Source organism: Apis dorsata, unplaced genomic scaffold (genome assembly GCF_000469605.1).
Source record: "Apis dorsata unplaced genomic scaffold, Apis dorsata 1.3 scaffold_342, whole genome shotgun sequence".
NCBI classification, from domain to species: domain Eukaryota; kingdom Metazoa; phylum Arthropoda; class Insecta; order Hymenoptera; family Apidae; genus Apis; species Apis dorsata.
In genome coordinates, this window is record NW_006263609.1 from 316,466 (window position 1) to 334,449 (window position 17,984).

Genomic DNA, 17,984 nt, shown 5'->3' on the forward strand with positions numbered 1-17,984 from the left:
GTTTAATAGATTTTTTTGCATTCTCAATGTCTGTTTATACCATGTTATATTGTATACACTTTTTGAGACATTTATACTCTAAGAAATATAAACGATTCAGTGTACTTCAAAAAAGCACATATATATGTTACATATATTGATAAATATATGCAATAATTCACCATATCCTTCATATAATCAGCAGGCCATGCGTATATGTAGATTTCTGTGAGCATTGACAAACTCAGAGTTATAAACTGTACTTTCACAATTAACGATGCCTTCTGTTCATGAATGCAAATAATTAAATTATATATATTATCATTATATATATACATAATATATATAAATTATATATATATACATAAATAATATTGAAAGTTTTACTTACCATTATCATTATAATACCGTCTAGAATCAGAACAAATATACTCGCTCCTATGGCATAAAGTATTATAAAACGAAAACTAATTACCACTTTTTTTGCGTATCTAAAGAAAAAAAAAAATAAAGGAAGAATTAATTTCAATAAAATTATAATATGTTCAGATAATGTAGTTAGAAAATTTTAAGTAGTTCGAAAAACTAAAATAAAATGAAAATGAAATATAAAAAAATTTTGAAGATTTTATTCTTTAATGACTAACAATTAAAAATTGACGTGAGCAATCTTCTCTGTTTAAACAAAATATAAAAGACAATTCAGCAGAAAATAATTTTCAAACATGCAAATTAAAAGTCTAAAATTATCTTTCATTTTCATCTTATTTTGATTTCTTGAATCATAACTTAAACTTTTTACCTACTCCCGAACATTTTACATAAATGCATAATTTAATCCACGATTTATACCTCCTTATATGTAATTGTTTCTTAATGCAAGTTATCAGCATACCAATATTGGTAATTTTTTGCAATTCCACAGCCAAACATTCAAATCTCGCGGCCGTGAACCAAAGCAAAAGTGCGCCAAATATACACAAGCATACATGTGCAGCGCATTGATAGCCGACCAAAGTCTGTTGCAAGTATATGATAATCTTCACTAGCGTGTAATTAATTTGAAAGGGATATTCTGCATCTATTGGGAAGGAGGCTGACGAGAATGCAGGTCCTATTATGAAGGCAGTTGTAGTTAGATACATGCATGTTATCGAACATGCATAAAATGTGTAGCATTTGTCGATATATTTATAGAAAATTTTTTTTTCGTATTGTTGTGCTGTTTTGATACAGATTATCATTTCTTCAACTACATGCTGTAATTGAAAATTAAATTTAGAATTTTAAAGATGTCATCTTATATGAAAATTCGTGTTACTTTGATTTTGATGAATTTATTTTAAGAGATACAAAAAATTATTATAATATAAATCATATTATATAATGATAATATGTTATATATTTTAGGTTAGTTTAATTAATATTTCGTATTACAAACAATTTTTATTCGAACTTATAAAATTCCCAATAAAAATTGCATTTGAAATGTGAGAATGTGTATAAAATTTAAAATAAAAAGATTATGAATTAAAGAAAACATACTTGCTAAGGAAAAAAAATCATTACATTATACATATGTATATATAATTAATATTATACAGCATTATACTTTATACTTTATAAATTATATATATGTTATATATATATGTTATATAACATATGTATATATATATATGTTATATATACTTTATACTTTATAAATTATATATATGTTATATTAATATATAATATAATATATAATATATAAATATATATATATACGTTTTATTAAAATTAAAAATTTTGAGATTGAGAAAAATTTTTTTTTAAATAGAGAGAAAAATTATTCGCTCTCGAGAATTCGGCTGTTCACAAAAGAACTGTTTAAGTGCTTTCAAATGATTTCGTGTGATTTTTTGTTAGAATTATATATAAGAACAATAAAAGTAATCAATGGTTCTAACATAAAAATATTTAATTTTTACATAAAATGCGGTAAACAAGATGAAATGATTGAAAACTTACTTGCAAGGAGTCGTATTTAGCGAAGCATATGACAGTTTGAGTGATTACTTGAGTCAAACTTACTGACACAGCAGCACATTTAGAGACAATAATAACGTCATCAAAATGCAGATAGATCGAATATAACAATGGTAGAAGCAATATAAAAGCATTAATAATGCTAATTATTTGCAGAACTTTGAACATAAACACTTGAGTTTTACCACTATTGGCAGGAAGTGGCCAACATAATGTTAAAGCTACGCTGAGCCAAGTAATGTGGATAACTTTCTCAGGTGTCAATTGTTTTAACATAATATCAAGAAACTTGTCGTCTTATGAATGGAATAATATTTTGTATAATAGAACGATGAAACAATAAAACGATATGTGAACACTGTTTTACTGTTCGAAAGCAGTTTAATGTTTACAGACGTTATCCGTAATTTGTCTTTTAAGTAAGAGAAATTTTATATAAAATGTAGCGGTTAATGACAACATATCAATCAATAATTTCCTAGTAGTTTTCTTGCTACTAGATAACTAGATATGTAATAATATGTAATTATTAGATGCATTATATATATTAGCACGAATTGTAATGTTAGAAGAACGAATAGGGTACTTATCAAGAGCGGTATTCATAAATATATAATATTGTAAAACGTTCTCTAGTTAGATAGCTATATACTTAATTGTTGGAATTATTCATCTATTGATGAGGCGATAAATATATATATATAAAAGATTGAAATTATGGAGTAAATCTTCCTTAGGATATAGAATCCCATATCCGTTGTGTCTACGTGCGTATTATAAAGAATATACAATAAAAAAGAATAATCGTAAAATTATAACGCGCAAGATATTTCATAAAATTGTTGATTTAATTGGAATTGAAAATTCAATATCAAAATTATGATCTTATAATTTTGCAATTTGAAACAAACAATAATGACAAAATCATTATAATTAATTTTTTATCTTTTAATTCGAAGGAAATATCAAAGATTGAATTGGTTTCATATATAACAATTCTAAAAAAAAAAACAAACGATAAGATAAAAATTCTTATTTGTTTTGTGTATAAATTATTATTATTAAAATTATTAACATTTTAACTTAGATCAACATAATAATCATTGAAAATTATTATTTTATTGATATAAATTATTATTTTATTGATAAATTCAATAATGATAAATATAATTGTTTAATATAATAATATAAGATATTAAATATAGTGATGAAAATTATGCGATAATTCAACTCTTTGTTTCTGCTATTTATGATAATCTATTTTATATTTTATATTAAGATTAAAATCGGGACATTCTCAGTTTTATCAAATATTACTTTTGTTTTATAGTGCATCATGTGTAAAAAAAAGGACGGAAATAATCAAGAATCAGATATTTTTGAATTAAGAAGAATTTCGTTTCTCTGATTCTGATATACAGGAAAAGATCAGAATTCGCTTATTATGACAAATATAATGATTGCATTGGCAGAATAAGACTATTTTAGTCTTTTTTTCGAATTGGCAGAAATTGAACTCCAATTCTTAGAACTATGAATGGAATATAAGATTTTATTATGATTTATTAATTAATTATAAAAATTTTAAATTGATTTATTATTAATTAAGATTAATTATTAATTAAAAATAATAATTGCTGTTTAATAAAAAAATAAATTGATAATAGATTTGCAATTCAAGTCAAACATTTATTTAACAATGAAAGAAATAACTATCAATTATTAAATAAACATTTAAATATATTATTTGCATAAAAATCTCATTAAGTATTTTAAGAATAATAAATAATAGAAAAATGTTAAATTTATGATGGATCTTCTTCTATGATGACACGTATATCTGTGAAGACAGAGAAAGCATTGGATAGATACTGAAATATTATCATTTTATCACTTATGTATTTTTATTTATACGTCATGATTGAAATTTTAATTTGATTTATCGAGCAATAATTTAATAATGTAATATTAGTTCTGACAATATACAATTAATAAAAAGGATTATTGGTTGTTAATATATTAATACGTTTAACAGATCCTTCTGCATTCTCAATATTTGTTTATATTATATTATATATATATATTTTTTCGAACGTTTATATCCTAAGAAATATGAACGATTCAGTACGTTTAAAGAAAACATATATAATTATAGATATATTTATAGATGTAAGTAATACAATATAATTTACTAAATCCTTCATGTAATCAACAGGCTAGGCGTACATATAAATTTCTATTAGTAGTAGTAGAATCAAAATCGAAGTTATGAATTGTATTTTCATAATAAATAGTGCCTTCTGTTTGTAATATACATTGTTACATTTATTAATTATATTGTACGCGCTACATATATATAATATGTTATATATATAAAACAAAAGTTTTACTTACTGTTATCATTATAATATCATTTAGACTCAGAAAAGATATTCTTACTTTCATGGCACGAAGTATTAAAAAGAGAAAATTAATTACTCTTCTTGCGCATCTAAAGGAAAAAAAAGGAAGAACTGCAATTAAAATATAATGTATTCGAACAATATAGCTAAAAAATTTAAAGGATAGAAATAAATTAGAATGAAAATGATTATAAATAAATAATAAATAATTTTTTTTTACACTAACAAATATAGACAACAGTTCAAGCAGAAAATACAGTGATTTTTAAATCAAATAACAAAAAATATGCAAATATTTATTTTGACACTATCGCATAAAAAATACTATTTTGCGATAAGTTGAAATATTTTATTGAACTATAAGACAATAGAATTTCAAATATCAATATTTCAAATTATATAACCGTACATAAACAAATCATTCTGAGTCTAAATTCAACATTTATAGAAATGAAAAACAAAATATTATCATCCATGATCATACTTATTGGTCTATAATTAATTTGATTAATATAATTAATTAATATAGATATAATAATGAGATATAGATATAATATAATATAGATATAATAAATTAATATAGATATAATAATAAATTGATTTTATATGATAATGAGTTATGAAGAAATCATTTATTATCAATTGAAAAAGTTTCCTGGCTTATCCCTTAATCTTTCTATATATTTCATTCAAATATACAACATATAAACATATAATTATGTCTCCTTATATGAAACTATTTCTTAACGCAAATAATCAGCATACCAATATCTGTGATTTTTTGTAATTTTACGGCCATTTAAATCTTGAGGAAACGAATCAGAGCAAAAACACGCCAAATATCTCACGCTCAAGCATGCATGTCTCAAGCGCATTGAAAGGCAACTAAACTCTGTTGCAAATATATGATAATCTTCATTAGTAATCTTCATATGGTCAACTTGAAACATATTCTGCATCTGCTGGGAAAGAAACTGGCGACAATACAAATCCTATTATAAAAGCGGTTGCAGTCAGATATATACATGCATATAGAACATCCACATAAAATATGTGGCACTTTTCTATATACTTGTGGAAAATTTTGTTTTCATTATGCTTTTTTGACAAAAATTTTTTAGTAATTCTTCGAATTACATGCTGTAATTTTAAAATTAAATTTACAATTTTCATCTAATATTGAATTTCCTTAATTGTTATTTTGACATTCATTTTTTAAGAGGTATTAATAGTAAAGCTACTATATAAATCTTATATACTTTTACACGAATTCAAGTAATATTTTGTATTATCAACAACCTTGAGTATTCTTTCGAACTTATAAAATTAATAATTGTATTTGAAAAGTGAGAAAGTGGTCAAACTTGAAATATAAGAAAAATACATAATATATCTATATATATATATATATAAACATTGTGTATATGTACACATTGAGTATATATATTCAATATTTTATTAAAATTATAATTTTAAGATAAAATTTTAAGAAAAATTTCTTTGTAACTAGAAAAAAAATTATTTACTAATTTAAAAATTATTTACTTATTTTCGAATCGAAAATTCGATTATTCACAGTTGTTCAAATGATTTCAAAATTCATATAATTTTAAATGATTTCATGTATCAGAGTTTTTAAGAATAGTAAAATAATCAATCGTAAGTTAAATACTTAAATACTTAATTTCTTACGTGGCAAAAATGTGATAAATAGGATAAAATAGATAGAAACTTACTTGCAGGTAATCATATTTGACAAAGCATATAACAGTCCGTGCGATTACTTGAATCAAGCCTACTGACAAAGAAATAGATTTAGAGACAATGATAATATCATCGAAATGTAGATAAACCGAATATAACAATGGCAGAAGCAACATAGAAACATTAATAATACTAATTATCTGTAAAACTTTGAAAATAAACACTTGAGTTTTGCTATTGTTGAGAAGAACTGGCCAGTAAAATGTTATAGTTACACTGAGTCAACTAATGTGAATAGTTTTTTCCGATATTATTTGTTTTAACATAATGACAAGAAACTCTTCGTTTTACGAACAATATTTAATTGATACAGTAGAACGAAGATTGTCGTTTAGTTAAGTTATTACATTGATTTGAAAGCAATTGAATATTTTCTGACATATAAAATTGGTTTTTAAGTAAAAATTTAATAATAATCATATGTAAGCGTAAGAATAAAAAGTAATGTAATGTTTACCGATTTTTTTAATAAATAATCCGAAATAATTATTTTTCTACCGGATAACTAAAGGATAATATGTATTATTATACAAACATAGATTTGCTACTTGAAAAATAAATAAGTTATTAAGCAACAACATAAGAATGGAGTTATCTACATATTAAATTGGTTATTATAAGAACTTACTCCTACGATATTTNNAAGATGGTATAGTATGCAAAACAAAATGGTGAAAAAAATTTTTTCTAGTTTGAAAATATGAATTGTGAGTGTCGTATGTAATGTAAGGGATGAAAAAATGTGCAATAAAAAAGAATAATCATAAAATTGTTGATTTCGTGAATTGAAGATATAATACATAGAAATCACGACAAAATTCATAATATGAAATAAACATAATAACTACTATTTTTTAATTTGTTTGAAAGAATAACGAAAAATTATATTTCGAATATAATATTTAGAGAAATAGGAAATAAATGAGAACGAAGCACAACAGCAAAATTCTTGTTGCTATTCATAGTTTCCTATAAAAATTCTTCTCCATAATATTATTTAAAATTCAATAATCGCTTAAAAGTAATTATTTTCATTGATATAATAAATTTTTATTCATTAATGATGAAATATAATAATTTAAATATAATAATATTGACTAATAATCAATGAGAACCAAATCAAATTCTTGAATCGTCGTTTGATATAGAAAGAATAGATTGATTATAGATATGCAATTCGAGTCGAATATTTATTTAACAATGAAACAACAATTATTAATTATTAAATATTTAAATACATCACTTCGTATAAAAATTTAATTGATGAAATATCTTAACATCAATATCTTAACTTAATTATATAATAGAACAATATTAAATTTATCATGAATCATCTTCTATTATGACACGTATAGCTGTGAAGATAGAGAAAGCATTGGATAGATACTAAAATATTATTATTTTATCACTTTTGTGTTCTTATTTATATGTCATAATTGGTATTTTAATTTGTCTTACCGAGCAATAATAACGTAATGAAAGTTCTGGCAATATACAATTAACAGAAAAGATTATTGGCCGCTGATATACCAATACATTTAATAGATTCTTTTGCATTCTCAATGTCTGCTTATACCATGTTATATTGTATACACTTTTTGAGACATTTATACTCTAAGAAATATAAACAATTCAGTGTACTTCAAAAAAGCACATATATATGTTACATATATTGATAAATATATGCAATAATTCACCATATCTTTCATATAATCAGCAGGCCATGCGTATATGTAGATTTCTGTGAGCACTGTCAAACTCAAAGTTATGAATTGTATTTTCATCATTAACGATGCCTTCTGTTCATGAATGAAAATAATTAAATTATATGTTATCATGTATGTACAAAAATATTGAAAGTTTTACTTATCATTATCATTATAATACCATCTAGAATCAAGACAAATGTACTCACTACTATGGCATAAAGTATTATAAAACGAAAACTAATTATAACTTTTTTTGCATATCTAAAGAAAAAAGGAAGGGAGAACTAATTTCAATAAAATTATAATGTGTTCAGACAATGTAGTTAGAAAATTTAATATAGTTCTAAAAACTAAAATAAAATGAAAATGAAATATAAAAAAATTTTAAAGATTTCGTTCTTTAATTGTTAACAATTAAAAATTAATGTGAACAATTTTCTCTATTTAAACGAAATATAAAAAACAGTTCAGCAGAAAATGATTTTCAAACAAACAAATTAAAAATCTTAAATTTTATTATTTTCCATTTTCATCTTATTTTGGTTTCTTGAATCATAATTTAAACTTTTTACCTACTCCCGAACATTCTACATAAATATATAATTTAATCCACGATTTATACCTCCTTATACGTAATTGTTTTTTAACGCAAGTTATCAGCATACCAATATTGGTAATTTTTTGCAATTTCACGGCCAAACATTCAAATCTTGTAGCTGTGAACCAAAACAAAAGCGCGCCAAATATGCTCAAACATACATGTGCAGCGCATTGAAATCCGACCAAAGTCTGTTGCAAGTATATGATAATCTTTACTGGCATGCGATTAATTTGAAAGGGATATTCTGCATCTATTGGGAAGGAGGCCGGCGAGAATGCAGATCCTATTATGAAAGCAGTTGCAGTTAAATACATGCATATTATAGAACATGCATAAAATGTGTAGCATTTTTCGATATATTTGTGGAAAATTTTTTCTTCGTATTGTTGTGCTGCTTTGATACAAATTATCATTTCTTCGATTACCCGCTGTAATTAAAAATTAGAATTAGAATTTTAGATATGTCATTCTATATGAAAATTCGTGTTATTTTGATTTTGATGAATTCATTTTAAGGGACATTATTATAAAAAACTACTACATAAATATTATATAATGATGAATTATTACGTATTTCACGCTAATTCAATCAATATTGCGTATTTTAAATAATTTTTATTCGAACTTATAAAATTCACAATACAAATTGCATTTGAAATGTGAGAATATGTATGAACTTTACTTATAGAAAGATCAATTAAAGAAAAAATACTTGCCGAAAAAAATCATCGCATTATATATACATATTAAATATCAAATAGCATTATACATTATAAATTATATGTATATATTTACATTATATATTTTATTACATATATATATATATATATATATTATACATATATCATACATATAATATATACACAACGTTTCATTAAAATTAAAATTTTTGAGATTTTGGAAAAATTATTTTTAAATAGAGAAAAAAATTATTTATTTGCTCTCGAGAATTCGGCTGTTCACAAAAGAACTGTTTAAATGCTTTCAAATGATTTCGTGTGATTTTTTTGCCAGAATTATATATAAGAACAATAAAAGTAATCAATGGTTCTAACATAAAAATATTTAATTTTTTACATAAAATGCGGTAAATAAGATAAAATGTTTGGAAACTTACTTGCAGGGAATCGTATTTAGCGAAGCATATGACAGTCTGAATGATTACTTGAGTCAAGCCAATTGACAGAGCAACACATTTAGAGACAATAATTACATCATCAAAATGCAAATAGATCGAATATAACAACGGCAGAAGCAATATAAAAACATTAATAATGCTAATTATTTGCAGAACTTTGAACATAAACACTTGAATTTTACCACTATTGACAGGAAGTGGCCAACATAACGTTAATACTACGCTGATCCAAGTTATGTGGATAACTTTCTCAGGTGTCAATTGTTAACATAGTATCAAGAAACTTTTCGTCTTATGAATAATATTTTGCGTATGTACAATAGAACGATAAGACAATAAAATGATATGTAAACGTTGTTACACTGATTCGAAAGCACCTGAATATTTACAGACGTTATCCGTGTAATTTGTCTTTTAAATAAGAGGAATTTCATATGAAACATAATGGTTAATGATAACGTATCGATCAATAATTTTCTAGTAGTTTTCTTGCTACTAGATAACTAGATAATAATATGTAATTATTAGATGCATTATATATATTAGCACGATTTGTTACTAGAAAAACGAATAGGGTACTTACCAAGAGTTATATTCACAAATGTATAATATTGTAAAACGTTCTCTAGTCTAGCATTCTAACGTTACCTACATATTTAATCGCTGTAATAGTTCATCTATTGATAAGGTAAACTATACAAGAAATTGTAATTATGGAATAAATTTTCCTTAGGATTTAGAATCCCATATCCGGTGTCTCTACATATATATTATAAAGAATATGCAATAAAAAAGAATAATCGCAAAATTATAACGTACGAGATATTTTGTAAAATTGTTGTTTTGATGAATTGAAAATTTAATCAATTTAATTAAATTGATAATTTTAAAAATTTTATTTCATGATTTCGCAATGTGAACAAAATGACAATGACAAAACCATTGTAATTAACTTTTTATTTTTCAATTGTTCGAAGGAAATATCAAAAATTGAACTTGTTTCATATAATTCTGAAAAAAAGTGAACGATAAAACCCAAATTCTTATTTGTTTCGTATATAAATTATTAATATTTTAACTTAAATTAATATTATATAATATTATAGTAATTATTAAAAATTATTATTTTATTGATACAATAAGTTCAATAATGATAAAATATAATAATATAATATAATAATATGGAATAATAAATATAGCGATAATATATAGTAAAAATTATGCGATAATTCAACTCTTTGTTTCTGTCATTTAATAATATTAAGATCTATTATTAAGATTTATTAAAATCGAGACATTCCCAGTTTCACCAGATGTCATTTTTGTTTTACAGTGCATCATGTATAAAGAAAAAAGACAGAAATAATCTAGAATCAAGAATCAAATTTTGAATTAAAAGAAGAATCTCATTTTTTTGATTTTGATATACATGGAAAGATCAATTTGCATATTATGATTGATACAATGACTGCATTGGCAAAATAAGCCTATTTTAATTTTTTTTTTAGAATTAACAGGAATCGAATTCCAATTCTTAACATTATCAATGGAGTGTTAGATTTTAATATAATTTATTAATTGAATTAATTATAAATTTTTTAATTGATTTATTAAATTAATTATTAATTAAAAATAATAATTGTTATTTAATAAAAAAATAGATTCATAATAGATTTGCAATCCGAGTCAAACATTTATTTCATAATGAAAATAACTATCAATTATTAAATAAATATTTAAATATATTATTTGCATAAAAATCTCGTTAAGTATTTTAACAATTATATAATAGAAAAATGTTAAATTTATGATGGATCATCTTCTATGATGACACGTATAGCCGTGAAGATAGAGAAAGCATTGGATAGATACTAAAATATTATTATTTTGTTACTTTTGTGTTCTTATTCATATGTCATAATTGGTATTTTAATTTGTCTTACCGAGCAATAATAATGTAATGTAAGTTCTGGCAATATACAATTAATAGAAAGAATTATTGGTTGTTGATACATTAATACATTTAATATATTCTTCTGCATTCTCAATGTTTGTTTATACCATGTTATATTATATACACTTTGTGAAACATTTATACTCTAAGAAATATGGATGATTTAGTTATATTTTGGAAAATACATAACATGTATATTTTTATAATTATACATTTATATAAAATATAATTCACCATATCTTTCATGTGATCAGCAGGCCACGTATACATATAAATTTCTGTGAGTAGAGTCAAAATCAAAGTTATGAATTGTACTTTTACAATAAATGGTGCCTTCTGTTTGTGATATACATTAATTTTATTATATATATTATATAATATTATATATATAAAACAGAACTTTACTTACCTTTATTATTATAATTCCACCTAAAGTCAGAGCAAATGTACTTACTCCTATGGCACAAAATATTATAAAGCGAAAACCAATTACTACTCTTTTTGCATATCTAAAATAAAAAATAAGAGAAAATTAATTACAATAAAAATACAATGGGTTAATGCAATTAAAAAACTTAAAAGTTAATTTTAGAAGCCAAAGTAAAAAAAAAAATAAAATATAAAAAAAAATTTATAAAGTTTTCTTCTTAAGTTACTAATAATTAAAAATGGCTCAATATTTAAAAAAGGAATAGAAATGGAAAATCGAACATCTTCAAGAAATAGAAAATAACCATTTATTTTATTATTATTTATATATTTTATTTATTATTTTATTTATGTCAAATCTGAATATAAATATAATAATAATCTCATTTTCATTTGTATAAGATTTTGAATTTTAAACAAATGAAAAGCAAAGTCTCAAAAATTAGTTTTGATTTCCATTCTATTTTGGCTTTTTAAATTATCCATAAAACTTTTTTTCCAAACATCCAAACATTCGATATATAAATATTTAAATTGAATCTGGAATCTATTACCATGTCATTTTTACCTCCTTACATGCAACTGTTTTTTAACGCAAATAATCAGCATACCAATATTAGTGATTTTTTTCAATTCCACGGCCAGACATTCAAATCTCGCGGCCGTGAACCAAAGTAAAAGCGCGCCAAATACACTTAAACATATGTGTGCAGTGCATTGAAAACCAACCAAAGTCTGTTGCAAATATATGATAACTTTTACTGATTTATAATTAATTTGAAACGGATATTCTGCATCTGCTGGGAAAGAAGCCGGCGAGAATGCAGGTCCTATTATGAAAGCAACTCCAGTCAGATACATACATACTATAGAACATCCATAAAATGTGTGGCATTTCTTGATATACTTATGGAAAATTTTCTTTTCATACTGTTGGGCTTCTTTCACATATGTTATCATTTCTTCGATTACACGCTGTAATTTAAAATTAAATTTTTAAGAATTTCCGTTTATATCAAACTTTGTTAATTGTTTTGATACTCATTTTTTAAAAACATTATAATTAGATAATAGAAAAGTTTTCGTACAATATATAGTTAAATACATATAATTTACATGAACTCAATTGTATTATCAATGCTTTTAATTAAGTCTATCGAACTTATAATATATATATGTACATATTCCCATTTGAAATTGTATAATATATAATCGAATATTTTGTATAATAATTAATAAATAATAATAATTAATATAAATTGTATAATAATTTGTATAATAATAATTGTATAATAATAATCGAATATTTTGAAACATAAAAAGATATTAAAATTTTAAAATGGATTTATTATGAATTAAAAAAAGTTAAAGTAATGCCAAAAAAGTTAACTCCATTATATATACATATGTACAATTTTTTATAAAATTAAAATTATAAAATTTTATAAAATTATAATTTTAGTTTTATAAAATTATAATGTTGAGCCTAAGTGAATTTCTTTGTAAAAGAAATATAATAAAGAGAAGTATAAATATTTACAATGAGAGTTCATATTAACAATTATTGGAAAATTATTTAAATGATTTTAAAATTTATGCGATATTAAGATTTCAAATAACTTCGTGTGATTCTAAATATAAAGCTGATTCCGTGAAAAAAAATTTAATATTGATATATTAATTGTACTAATTAACATTTTAATTAACATTTTATTCAAAATTAAATAATAAGTGTTTGAAAGATTTTAGTAAATAGAATTAAAATTGCTTTCGTAATTTCACTGATTTTGCTTTTGATCTTTTATATCGATTTTATATTATATTTTAGATACAGTTTAGATACAGTTTTATATTATATTTTAGATATAGTTTTATTTTAGATACAGTTAAAAAGTGTTATAAGTATAATTCAATGAAAATATAAGAAATTTCTATCAATATTTTAAAATTAGCAGTATCAAAATAACGGGAGAAAAAAAAAATAAGAATGATATAAAATTATTAATAATTTTAGTATGAAAATATTTTCCAAAAATAAGATAATGTAGAAACTTACTTGCAGAGTGTCGTATTTAACGAAGCATATAATAGTTTGAATAATCATTTGAGACAAACCTACAGACAAAGCGATACATTTAAAGACAACGACAATATCATCGTAATGTAGATAGACCGAATATAGCAACGGCAGAAGCAATATAAAGGCATTAATAATACTAATTATTTGTAGAGTTTTGAACATGAACACTTGAATTTTGGTACTACTGGCAGGAAGTGGCCAACAAAAAGTTATAGCTACGCTGAGCCAAGTAATATGGATAGTTTTCTCAGGTGTCAATTGTTTTAACATAATATCAAAAAACTCTTCGACTTATAAATCGTATAATATTTAATAGTATAACAAGATACTAAAACAAAATGTGAAAGCTATCGACCATTTAGATTGTTACTTAGATTGATTTGAAAGCAACTAAATATTTGCAGATGTTTTTATTCGTATAAAATTGCCTTTTAAATAAAAGGAATTTTATAAATCATATAGAATGTAGTTAATGACAATGTATCGATCAGTAATTTTCTTGTTACTAGATAACTAAATGATAATATATAATTATTAGTTGCATTATATATATATTGAGAGGTTATATATATTGATTACGGTTACGATGGTAGAAGAATGAATAAGATAGTTATCAAGCACCAAGAGTAGTATTCACAAATATATAATAGTGTAAAAACGTTCTCTAGTTAAATAATTATATGTTTAGTTATTAAAAGGGCTTCCGTGATATTCACTAGATAGGTAAAGTACAACAAAAAATTAAAAGCTTTCTTTAACGTTTAGAAATCTATTGTCAGTATCTATCTACTAAATATGTGTAAAAATATCTATGTGTAGAGAATGTATAATAAAAAAAAATAAAATTAGATTTGTCGAATTAAAAATTGGTTCATGATGTGAAAAATGTGACAATGACAAGGATATATTAATTAATTGCATTATATTTTTTTTTATTTCAAATCCGAATCAAACTTTGGTTTTTGATATTTTCAATAAGATGCAACAAATCACTAAATTGTGGATATTTATGGAAAATTAAATTCTGATCAATTTATCGATAATATTTTTATAGATTTTTAAATATGTTATAGAGGAAAAGATTTTGAACAATTTTTTTTTGTACATATAATCATTGGTTAGTTTTCGAGATATTTTGCAATAATAATTTGCAAAATAATAATAAAAAAATAATAATAATAATTTGCTAGTACTATATTGAATTTCACTTATATTTATTCGTGACATTATGTACATTAGCATACGACAATTTTTTATCTGTTATTTATTATTATTAACACATCATCATGATAAGCAACTAAAATATGACAGGTAAACCAATCGAAAAATTTACTTTCTTATGAATTAATGAATTAATAAATCATAATGAAAATTATGATTAGCAGAAACAATATTAATGTTATATTTAATGTTTATATATTTGTATAATTTTTAATATGATTTATCGATTGATTTATCGATTGAGCAATTATTGAGATTGAATCAATTATAAAAATTTGATTTAGATTTAAAATTAGTTGCTAATTATCAATTAAAAATATCAATTGCTAATTAACATTTAATAAAAAATATAGATTAATAAATGGTTTGCACAATTATTAATTAAATACTTAAATTAATGTTTGCACAAAAATGATTAATTGAAATATTTTAACAATTACTTAATAAAACAATATTAAATTTCTAATTGATCATCTTCTATGATGACACGTACAGCTGTGAAGATAGAGAAAATATTGGATACGTACTAAAATATTATTATTCTGTTAATTATATTCTTAATTCATTATTCTTAATTCATAAACGATATCTGAATTCGACTTACCGAGCAATAATAACGTAATGAAAGTTCTGGCAATATACAATCAACGGAAAAGATTATTGGTCGTTGATATATCAATACATTTAACAGATCTTTTTGCATTCTCAATGTCTGTTTATACCATATTATGTTGTATACACTTTTTGAAACGTTTATACTCTAAGAAATATGAATGATTCAACGTACTTCAAATAATATACAACATATATTATTTTTATATATAATCATAAATATAACTAATTTACTATATTTATAAATAAAAATAATAAAACATAAATTACCATATCCTTCATATGATCGGCAGGCCATGCGTATATATAAATTTGTAGGAGTAAAACAAAACTCAAAGTTACAGATTCTATTTTCATAATTAATGGTGCCTTCTGTAAATTGCGTAATAAATTATATTATATTATAATATATATATTATATTATAAATGTCATATTAGACAAACATACGAAACAAAAAATTTTACTTACCACTATCATTATAATACCATATAGAGTCAGAGCAAATGTACTTACACCGATGGCATAAACTATCATAAAGCGAAAACTATTCACCACGTTTGTTGCGTATCTAAAGAAAAGAAAAAGAGAATTAATTGCAAAGGAAATAGAGTATTCGGATGAAGAAGGTAGAAAAAAATTTTCTACCTATTTCATCTGATGCATAAATTAAATCTAGAACATGTGTCATTTTTACCTCCTTAAATGCAATTGTTTTTTTATGCAAATAATCAGCATACCAATATTTGTGATTTTTTGCAATTCCAGGATCAAACATTCGAATCTCGCGGCCGTGAACCAAAGCAAAAGTGCACAAAATATGCTTATGCATAAATGTCCAGCGCATTGAAAAATAAGTAAAGATTGTTGCAAATATATGATAATCTTTCTTATCGTGGAATTAATATGAAACGGATATTCAGTATCTACTGGAAAAGGTGCTGGTAGGACTATAGGTCCCATTATGTAAATAATTACAACCACATATGTGACTGTTAAAGAACTTCCGTAAAATATGTTGCAATTCTCGATATATTTGCAGAAAATTTTCCTTTCATATTGCTGTGCTTCTTTGATACAGGTTATCATTTCCTCAATTATACGCTATAATCAAAATTAAATTTAAAATTTCAAAAATTCTATGTTAAATTGAATTCTAATAGTTGTTACTTTTATATTCATTTCAAGAGATATTAAAATTAAAATTATTATACAAAAGTTACAAATTACAGAAGCTTGACTAATTTTATATTATCAACACGTTTTTACTTTATCGAATTTATATAATATATTTATATATTATATATATATATATAAATTATATAATATATTTATATATAATATAAATTATATATAAATAATATAATATAATATAATATATATATTATATTATATAATATATTTCCATTAGAAATTGTCTTATATTTGAATCATAAGAAGATAGTCAAAATTAATAATGAAAAGATTATAAATTAAAAAAAAAATTTGAAACGAAGTCTATTGTATATGTAAATTATATATTAAATTATATACATACACAAAATCTTTTACTAAAATTATAATTTTTAGTAAAATTAAGATTAAGAAAATTTCTTTGTAAGATAATGTATGAAAGAAAAAAAAAACTCTATCTTAAATTATAAATAGATTATTAATTCAGCTACTCATAGGAGAAGAGTCTAAATGATTTCAAAATTCATATAATTTCACGATTTCAAATAATTTCATGTAATTTTAAATGTCGTTATAAAATTGATTTTAAGAATTTTATTTTAATGTTTTAAATATAATAATAATTAATTTATATTAAAAACTAAATATTTAATATTTTTTTCAATTTTTTTTTAAACTAATAAATATAATTGAAATTTATTGATTTTATAATTATATATTATTGATTTCTTTGATAAATACTGAAATATTAAATACCAGCTAATTTCTCCGCTATTCTATAAATGATTTTTTAAAACTAAAATTTCACAAATTTTATAAAATATTCAATAAATAGAATATTAGATTAAAAAAAAAATTATAATATATAATAATAATATTATTATTATAATATATATAAT

The 17,984-nt window shown here is 22.7% G+C and overlaps 4 protein-coding genes and 2 pseudogenes across 5 annotated transcripts in view; all 6 read right to left on the reverse strand.

Moving 5' to 3' along the window:
• LOC102678723 overlaps nt 1–2,385 on the reverse strand; it is a 2,763-nt gene extending 378 nt beyond the window's left edge. The window contains exons 1-5 of the mRNA XM_031511693.1: nt 1,987–2,385; nt 832–1,238; nt 371–470; nt 162–263; nt 1–78 (exon numbers count right to left, since the gene is read on the reverse strand). Of these exons, the coding sequence (XP_031367553.1) occupies nt 1–78; nt 162–263; nt 371–470; nt 832–1,238; nt 1,987–2,280 (981 nt within the window). The 5' untranslated portion in view covers nt 2,281–2,385. The remainder of the gene's footprint in view (nt 79–161; nt 264–370; nt 471–831; nt 1,239–1,986) is intronic.
• A 2,505-nt stretch (nt 2,386–4,890) lies between these two features.
• On the reverse strand, nt 4,891–6,436 carry LOC116185943 (annotated as a pseudogene).
• Nucleotides 6,437–7,462: 1,026 nt separating this feature from the next.
• Nucleotides 7,463–10,061, reverse strand: LOC116185944 (annotated as a pseudogene).
• Nucleotides 10,062–11,267: 1,206 nt separating this feature from the next.
• LOC102678853 (odorant receptor 43a-like) lies at nt 11,268–12,569 on the reverse strand. The gene is made up of 5 exons (XM_031511692.1): nt 12,556–12,569; nt 11,982–12,081; nt 11,807–11,908; nt 11,562–11,717; nt 11,268–11,489 (listed from the first exon to the last, which is right to left on the reverse strand). The coding sequence occupies exons 3-5, from the start codon at nt 11,840–11,842 to the stop codon at nt 11,424–11,426; spliced, it is 258 nt and encodes an 85-aa protein (XP_031367552.1). The 5' UTR covers nt 11,843–11,908; nt 11,982–12,081; nt 12,556–12,569; the 3' UTR covers nt 11,268–11,423.
• On the reverse strand, nt 11,875–12,862 carry LOC116185945. Its single transcript, XM_031511708.1, has 3 exons — nt 12,570–12,862; nt 11,982–12,081; nt 11,875–11,886 (listed from the first exon to the last, which is right to left on the reverse strand). Exons 1-3 carry the CDS (start codon nt 12,860–12,862, stop codon nt 11,875–11,877), a joined length of 405 nt encoding a protein of 134 aa, XP_031367568.1.
• LOC102679116 overlaps nt 12,860–17,984 on the reverse strand; it is a 5,884-nt gene continuing 759 nt past the window's right edge. The window contains exons 2-8 of one of the 2 annotated variants that reach the window (XM_031511687.1): nt 16,610–17,016; nt 16,384–16,483; nt 16,185–16,286; nt 15,907–16,062; nt 15,743–15,828; nt 14,058–14,116; nt 12,925–12,976 (exon numbers count right to left, since the gene is read on the reverse strand). In XM_031511687.1, the coding sequence (XP_031367547.1) occupies nt 15,757–15,828; nt 15,907–16,062; nt 16,185–16,286; nt 16,384–16,483; nt 16,610–17,016 (837 nt within the window). In that variant the 3' untranslated portion in view covers nt 12,925–12,976; nt 14,058–14,116; nt 15,743–15,756. Of the gene's footprint in view, nt 12,977–14,057; nt 14,117–15,742; nt 15,829–15,906; nt 16,063–16,184; nt 16,287–16,383; nt 16,484–16,609; nt 17,017–17,984 lie in introns of both variants that reach the window. The other variant, XM_031511688.1, reaches the window with a different exon arrangement.

Excerpts from the sequence above, each read along its gene's own strand:
- LOC116185945 (XM_031511708.1), bottom strand. The coding sequence starts at position 12,862 with ATGTATCTGACTGGAGTTGCTTTCATAATAGGACCTGCATTCTCGCCG. Across the intron at positions 12,082-12,569 it reads AAACAGTTGCATGTAAGGAG|ATATGCAAAAAGAGTAGTAA; the intron begins GTAAAAATGACA and ends TTTTTATTTTAG.
- LOC102678853 (XM_031511692.1), bottom strand. The coding sequence starts at position 11,842 with ATGTATACGTGGCCTGCTGATCACATGAAAGATATG. Across the intron at positions 11,718-11,806 it reads CTGATCACATGAAAGATATG|AGTATAAATGTTTCACAAAG; the intron begins GTGAATTATATT and ends CATATTTCTTAG. Across the intron at positions 11,490-11,561 it reads CATTACATTATTATTGCTCG|TATCTATCCAATGCTTTCTC; the intron begins GTAAGACAAATT and ends ATAATATTTTAG.